This window comes from Quercus robur, chromosome 1 (genome assembly GCF_932294415.1).
Source record: "Quercus robur chromosome 1, dhQueRobu3.1, whole genome shotgun sequence".
In the NCBI taxonomy this organism is placed as follows: domain Eukaryota; kingdom Viridiplantae; phylum Streptophyta; class Magnoliopsida; order Fagales; family Fagaceae; genus Quercus; species Quercus robur.
Genome location: NC_065534.1, coordinates 33,486,319 through 33,494,885, shown reverse-complemented (window position 1 = coordinate 33,494,885; position 8,567 = coordinate 33,486,319). Strand labels below are relative to the sequence as shown.

The following is an 8,567-nucleotide window of genomic DNA, read 5'->3' as shown; positions in this document are numbered from 1 at the left end:
CAAAAAATCCACTGACTTGTGACCAAGGCCTAGCTTTTCAAACCCACGCTCTATAAATGATATTGTTTGGGCCTTTTTACGTGCGAACCCAATATTATTATGGGTCGTTACAAATCGTGTCCTTACAGTAAGATTTTGGTTTCTAAAATGGAGATTTTTTTTCCTAAGTTAGTGAGGCAAAATACCTAAGTAATTTTTTTTTCCATTACAAGTTAAAATATGTAAGTAACTTTTCATCACATGTAAGTACACAAGGGATTTTTGGTGGAGTAGGGGAACAATTGCCCCTTTTGGCCCCTAGCTATAAGTAGTTCTTTTAGTGCAAAAACTAAAAAAGTGGAGAATGTGAGAAGTTACTATTATAACTGCTTTTAGTTATAATTTAGTTTGTATTATGTTTTAAATTTTAAATGTCACCTAAAATTTACTGTGTTTGAGACATGTTATTTTTCTTCTTTGACATTATAATATGAAGTTTTTATTTATTATTTTTTAAAGTTATTGTCATAAATGTGTGAGGATATTTTATATTATTTAAAAAAGTGAACATGTATCTAGGGATAGAGCCAAAACTTCAAACGAGGGGAAAGGGGGGAGGGGGGGAGGGGGTATTTGGGGGGCAAAAAAATGTTCTTGAAAAGAGAAACTAGCATTGATTTGGTATTAACAAAATAATGACTTGCAAACTTTATTACATAAGCATAAACTATCTCATCTTCAATTTTAAAAAAAAATTGACATTTCATTTATTATGTTGTTTAGATAGTGCTAATCATATTCTTTGCCACATCAATTTGTAAGATTTTTGTAGTAAAACTTGCAATCATTCTAGCATTTTCCTTAACAATATATCAAACACAATTTTATTTTTATTTTTTAATAAAGTAAGATATTTTTATTGCAAAGCAAAAAGAAGAAGAAGTTATTTTGTGTGTGATATTTTGTTTAGGAAAATGCTAGAGGTATTACAAATTTTACTACAATAATTATATATATATATATATATATATATTTTTTTTTTTTTTTTTTTGATAAGAAGAGCGTAACTTTATTAATCAGACGATAAGTACATTACATCTTAAATTAAAGCCGATTCAATAATTTTACAAATTGATAGTGTAGGGACCTGTCAATTAACAGACCCATTAAGGTCAGGATCGTTGGGCCTGTGGCCCATCCGAGGATGCATATCCGTCCGAGGAGGCCATATTAGGTCACAGGGCAATTGCCGAAGGGGGGTAGTAATCAATATCACGAAGGTAGAGTTCTGTATCCGTCCGAGGACGCCGTACTCCTCAGCAGTATGTGTCCGAGGACGATCAGGACACGGTCTCGTTGCAACCGGACCTCAGAATTATGTCACCACTAAAGATAGGATAACAGACCAAGGGTAAAAGAGATAAGGCAAACAAATATCTATAACTACAGCTGCCTCCGCATTAATTACCTCTCAACCAACTCTCTAGCCGCATTAATGTGGAGGTGATACCTGAACAGTAAGGAGGTAGCCTTACAGCTGCCCATAGAAAGTTCCAGGAGGTGCTAGATGGGACAGAAAGAAATCCTCCGAACCCAACCTACACATGTGCGGTGAGGATGGAACACAAAGGGTGGTATATAAACTAAAAGAAGAACATGCAAAAGGGAGAAAAAAAAAGAAAAGAAAGAAAAACACAGACAAAAGAAGAAGAACAAAAAGAGAGAAAAGAACTGTATTGATTACCAAAGAAAACGATCGTTGTGTCAAATCTGGGCCTTCAATATACGTGAGGGTGAACCTTTTTATTATACAAAAGTTAACCTAGTTCTTTACACTCACGCTCTACAAATCATATTGTTTGGGCCTATTTACGTGCGAACCCAATATCGTGTTGGGTCATTACAAATTGTGTCCTTACAATTGGCGTCGTCTGTGGGAAGAGCTTATGTTAGCTTAAAGGACTTTCGGTGCAACGTTTCTGATGGAGGAAGTGGGTTCGCATCACCCCTCGGCGGGACCGCATCAGGAGGATGTCAACCTGCACCAGGCAAAGTCAAGGGGCTCTCAGCATGGTGGTCCTTGAAGTAGTCCCGAACGGAGAGAAGGCCATGAGGGGAGTGTACGTATAACTCATACCACCAGGAGCCACTCTCGGGGGAAGAGTCACGTCTCCCATGTGAAGCATGATGGGAATCTGCAACGTGAGATTGTAGATTTGAAGAGAGAGTTACGCCATGCACGGCGGGAACGTTCCCCACCTTGCTCTGAACCATCATCTGAGGAGTCGGATGGAACTAGTTATAGGTGGAGATCGAGAACTCCGCCAAGCGAGACTTTCTCCTATGAGGAGGAGCATCGCCATCGACATAAGCGTAGAAGTCCAACTAGCAAGGGCTTGGGAAACGATGCCATGAACAAAGCCTTGAGTCAAATTTCCAAGTCGCCCTTTACGAGAAACATAGACAATGCGATTCATCCTCGGCGGTTCCATCAGCCTACGTTCTCTCTGTATGATGGCCATTCAGATCCGGTGAAACATGTAAGCTATTACAGCCAGAAGATGGCTATTTACTCCAAGAACGAGGCTTTGATGTGCAAAGTTTTTCCATCGAGCTTGGGCCCAACGGCGATGAGATGGTTCAACGGCTTAAGGGCCAATTCTGTTGGATCTTTCAAAACACTAACTCGGGCTTTTAGTGCTCGTTTTATTACATGTAGCAGGACTCCTCGGCCTTTGGGATCTTTGCTGACTCTATCTATGCGAGAGGGCGAGACTCTCAAGAATTACTCGGATAGGCATTGGGAAATGTTTAACGAAATAGAGGGAAAGAACGATCCTGTGGCTATAACCACTTTCAAAGCTGGTCTCCCAACTGATCACGATTTGAGGAAATCCTTGATGGGTAAACCTGTCACCAGTGTGTGCCAACTGATGGACAGAATAGATAAGTACAGAAGGGTAAAGGAAGATCAACTTCAGGGAAAAGGAAAAGCCAAGGTGATCCCTCAGGAGATGAGGGATTTCAGGTCGGACCATTATAATAACGGCCGGCCACGGAGGGATTTTGTTGGGCAGTCGGGCTCGGCGGACGCCCAGGTTGTTAATGCAGTATTTCGGGAGCCCGTGCAGCAGGTTTTGGAGAAGATAAAAAACGAGCCATTCTTCAAATGGCCGAACAAGATGGCGAGAGAGCCTAGAAAACGCAACCCGAGTTTGTACTGCCATTATTATCAGGATCACGAGCACACGACGAATAACTGCAAGAATTTATGGGACCACTTGGAACAATTGGTCCGTGAAGGGAAATTAAAGCAACTCTTGCATCACTCCAGTGGAAGGGCGAGCCAAGCAGGTTCCGAGGTGCGTGGGGACGCTTCATCAAGGCTCCCCCTGGGCACGATTAACGTTATCTTTGCGGCCCCGGGAAGGACTGGATCTTGCCTCTCCAGAGTATTGTCGGTGTCCCGATCCCCGGCCGAGGATCATTCCCAGGCATTGAAGAGGGCCAAGGTGCGTGTCCCCCTAATTCTAGGCTTTTCGGATGAGGATATGGTTGGGACCATACAGCCCCATAAGGATGCTTTGGTGGTAACGTTGAGAATTGGCAGTTATGATGTCAGAAGGTTGATAGTTGATCAAGGTAGCGTTGTGGATGTAATGTATCCAGACTTGTACAAGGGGCTAGGTTTGAAGCCGGAGGACTTAACAACCTACAACTCTCCTTTGGTAAGTTTTGAGGGAAGGCTGGTCACTCCTAAAGGACTTATTAGGTTGCCGGTGCAAACAGGTACGGATGTGGTAGAGGTGGATTTTATCGTTGTGGATGTTTTTTCTCCGTACACGGCTATTATGGGCAGACCTTGGCTTCACACCCTTAAACGGTCTCGTCTACTTTGCATCAGAAGGTGAAGTACCCATCCAGAGACCAAGTGTTGGAAATAGTAGGGAATCAGGCGGCTGCTCGGCAATGCCTAGTCGCGGCTATACAGCATCGGCCAGAAGCAGAAACCTCAGCTACGACCGACAATGAGCCATAGCAATTAAAGTCCCCATTACGAGGCTTGGACGTGCCAGCCAATGGGGTAGAATATGAAGATCTGGAGAGGGTAGTTGTTGCTGATGATCCGGAAAAATTCTTCCAGGTTGAGGCTAAATTGCCTTTGCAGGAGAAAGCGAGTTTGCTGGAATTCCTCCGAGCCAATGTGGATGTTTTTGCATGGGACCCGTACGAAGCCCCAGGGGTGGATCCGAATTTCATTTGTCATCGACTCAACGTGAACCCCGCTGTTATGCCCAGGAGGCAACCTCCTCGGCGACCATCGAAGGAACATACCGAGGCGGTGAGAAGCGAAGTTGCCAAGCTCAAACAAGCTGGGGCTATCAAGGAAGTTTTTTACCCTCAGTGGTTGGCCAATACGGTGGTAGTAAAAAAGAAGACTAGAAAATGGTGGGTGTGCGTGGACTTCATGGATCTTAATAAGGCCTGCCCCAAGGATCCATTTCCTATGCCGAAGATCGACCAGTTGGTGGATGCGACCGTGGGTCACCCTAGGATGAGTTTCTTGGATGCCTTCCAAGGGTATCACCAAATACCGCTGGCCGCCGACGATCAGGAAAAGACTGCTTTTGTGACCCCGATTGGGAACTACCATTACAAGGTAATGCCCTTCGGTTTGAAAAACGCTGGATTTACCTACCAACGTATGATGACGAAAATGTTTGAACCACAACTGGGCAGAAGTATTGAAGTTTATATCGATGATATGGTTGTGAAAAGTAAAGTAGTGTCCGAACATGTGGAAGACCTCACTAGTATCTTCGGGATACTGAGAAAACATAAGTTGCGCTTGAATGCTTCGAAGTGCTCCTTTGGTGTAGGTTCCGGGAAGTTCTTGGCGTACATGGTGACTCATAGAGGAATTAAGGTGAACTCAGACCAGATAAGGGCCATTAACAATTTGCAAGCACCTCGGAATCCAAAAGAAGTGTAGAAATTGACTGGGATGACTGCTGCGTTGAATCGGTTCATTTCCAGGTCGGCCGAGAGGTGTCGTCCTTTTTTCCGCCTATTACATAAGTGGCAAGGATTTGAATGGACCGCGGAGTGTGCTGAAGCGTTCCAGCAATTGAAAGAATACCTGTCCAAGCCACCTATCATGTCTAGTCCTGAGGAGGATGAGGTGTTGTTTGCTTATTTGGTGATAGCCCCTCATGCAGTTAGTTTCGTCTTGATGCGAGAAGAGAATGGCGTCCAAAAGCCAGTTTATTACGTGAGTAAATCCCTCCATGAGGCCGAGGTGAGATATTTGTCATTAGAAAAGGCCATACTGGCGGTGGTCTATGCAACACGCAAACTTCCGCACTATTTTCAGGCCCATACCGTGGTTATCTTGACCCAACTGCCACTTAAGTCCATACTCAGAAGTGCTAACTACACCGGAAGAATTGCCAAGTGGGGCACGATTCTGAGTGCTTTTGATATCAAATACATGCCTCGCACCTCTGTGAAAGGTCAAGTCCTTGCCGATCTGGTGGCTGAGTTCGCCGAGTGCCCGGAAGAAGTTGATATGAATCAAGGTCACATGGATGAAAAATTGGTTGGCCTAATATCCGCACAAGGCGAGTCCTTTTGGAGGGTGTACGTGGACGGGGCCGCAAACCAACGGGGAGCAGGATTGGGATTGGTGTTGATATCCCCTGAGGAGGTCATCATCAAGAAGTCGTTAAGATTAGGGTTCTCGGCTACTAACAATGAATCAGAATACGAAACTTTGATAATGGGAATGAGTATGGTCCATAAAATGGGTGGAAAGGCAGTGAAGTTATTCTCAGACTCAAGATTGGTTGTCGACCAAGTGAGAGGAGAGTTGGAGGCCCGTGACCCAAGGATGCAAGGGTATTTGGACCGGGTTAGGCGTATGCAAACGAAGTTTGAGTCTTTCGACTTATTGCATATTCCTCGAGGTGAAAATACACACGCTGATTCCTTAGCGACCCTTGCCACCTCCTCAGTAAGAAATCTTCCTCGGGTGATTATCGTTGAAGACTTGTGTACCCCCACCTCACTAGAAAAGGAGGTTTGCCAAATCAATCAAACTAGTCTGTCGCCAAGCTGGATGGATCCCATATTAAAATTTCTTGAAAGTGACATATTGCCCGAAGATAAGGTGGAAGCTCAGAAAATACGAAGGAGAGCTCCTCGGTACTGGTTATCTGAGGATAAAAAGTTATACAAACGGTCCTTCTCTGGGCCATCTCTGCTTTATGTGCCTCCTGAGACAGCAGAGTCAATCCTGGAAGAATTGCATGAGGGCATTTGTGGGAGCCATACAGGAGGAAGGTCTCTATCATGTCGAGCCCTCACATAAGGATATTGGTGGCCAAATATGCGGAAGGAAGCGCAGGAGTACGTTAAGAAATGCGATCAGTGTTAGAGATATGCTCCAAATATCCACCAACTGGGAGGAGTTCTTAACCCTCTCTCTAGCCCTTGGCCTTTTGCCTAATGGGGGCTGGATATTGTTGGCCCTTTTCCTAAAGCCATAGGAAACAAGAAGTACCTGCTGGTCGGCACAGACTACTTCACTAAATGGGTTGAAGCTGAGCCCTTGGCGAACATCAGGGACGTAGATGTGAAGAAGTTTGTTTAGAGGAACACTGTTACGCGATTCGGAATTCCCCACACTCTTGTCTCAGATAATGGACTCCAATTCGATAGCAATGCCTTTAGGGAATATTGTTCAGAACTGGGTATAAGAAACAGATATTCCACTCCTGCTTATCCACAAGGCAATGGGCAGGCTGAAGCCGTTAACAAAGTAATAGTCAATGGGCTTAAGAAGAGACTGGACGACGCGAAAGGAAAGTGGGTGGAAGAATTGCCACATGTGCTTTGGACGTATCGGACAACTCCCCGACGTTCAACGGGGGAAACTCCCTTTTCCATGACCTATGGGGCTAAGGCCGTCATTCCCCTAGAAACTGGATTCCCAACGTTAAGGACCAGTACATTCTCTTCGGGTAGTAATGATGCGATGTTGGAGAAAAGTTTGGACCTGATTGAAGAACGAAGGGAAAGCGCGATGGTTCAACTAGCTGACTACCAACATAAACTCAAGCAGGGCTATGATAGTAATGTGAGGATGAGGCCGTTAGTCATAGGAGATCTGGTGTTGAGGAAAGTCCTGGGGGCCACTAAGAATCCAAATTGGGGAAAACTGGGACCTAATTGGGAGGGGCCATATCGGATCACTTCTGTAGCAGGAATAGGAGCCTACTATCTAGAAGACCTAGATGAAAAAACTGTACTCCATCCTTGGAATGTAAATAATCTCAAGAGGTATTATTATTAATAAAAGTGTTTCAATTCAAATATTTCTTTTGATTTACGTCAACCATACATCCTGTACTCCTGCATCCTGTGATGTATATTGAAATGTTAAACAGAAACTAAGTTATGTCAGGTCCTCGGACCACAAACTTGGTGGAAATTAACGTCCTGTGATGTATATTGAAATGTTAAACAGAAACTAAGTTATGTCAGGTCCTCGGACCACAAACTTGGTGGAAATTAACGTCATGTGATGTATATTGAAATGTTAAACAGAAACTAAGTTATGTCAGGTCCTCGGACCACAAACTTGGTGGAAATTAACGTCCTGTGATGTATATTGAAATGTTAAACAGAAACTAAGTTATGTCAGGTCCTCGGACCACAAACTTGGTGGAAATTAACGTCCTGTGATGTTTATTGGAGGGTTGAATGGTAACTAAGTTGTAATAAATCTTCCAATCACAAACTCAACGTGAAATAACGCCCTGTAACACTCATTGGGGAATCAAAGAGAGATCGTTGGACGTAAGTTGGCGTACAATCGAGGTACTGAAGGCATGATTTTATTTAGTTTATGAACTTTCGTAAAGAATTGCAATTGAGTAGAAAGAATACGTGCATATCTAAAATGTCTCCCTAAGATCCTGTTGTATTAATGCTTATTGCCTATTGCTAGTTATCGATTGACGATATGTATGAGTAAGATTTCCCCATTCAAGCAAAAGGTAGTTGAAATGAACCTATCTAAATTACAATAACACAATGAACGAGCGCAAAAATAACATGAAGTAGTAAAAGCGATAAGAAAATGAGCGAGGAAGTCCCCTACTAAATGTCTAGTTATGCTACAAAACAAGTTCTATCTTTTCAATTTCTATTGAGTCTTTGGGTTCTGACTGGTGGGTATGTCTGCCTCCGAAGTCGTGGTTCCCTCTGTGGTTTTGGTAACGCCCCCAGCTGGTAGAACTGTGGAGTCCAAATCCCGTTGAAAACCTTGGGAGGCCGTCTCTGCCTCCGGTGCGGTGGCGGTCTTGTCTGGGGAATCTCCTGGAGGGGCAAGTCCCTCTTTAGCTAATTCCAACTGGCTACGGGGAGGAAAACTGTGAGGCGAAACCTCCTCGTCGAGGTTAATAACTGAAGAGGGAGTATCAGCCTGATGGGGTAGAAGAACTGAGGGGCGGATCGCCTCGAGATAGAATACGTTCTCTAGCTTACGTAACTCAGATGAGGCTTCAATCCCAACACGGTTAAGA

The 8,567-nt window shown here is 44.0% G+C and overlaps 1 protein-coding gene across 1 annotated transcript; it reads left to right on the top strand.

The window, feature by feature from the left end:
- The first annotated feature begins 4,984 nt into the window (after window positions 1-4,984).
- Window positions 4,985-8,017, top strand: LOC126702460 (uncharacterized). The gene is made up of 3 exons (XM_050401193.1): window positions 4,985-6,321; window positions 6,745-7,285; window positions 7,991-8,017. The coding sequence occupies exons 1-3, from the start codon at window positions 4,985-4,987 to the stop codon at window positions 8,015-8,017; spliced, it is 1,905 nt and encodes a 634-aa protein (XP_050257150.1).
- The last annotated feature ends 550 nt before the right edge of the window (window positions 8,018-8,567 follow it).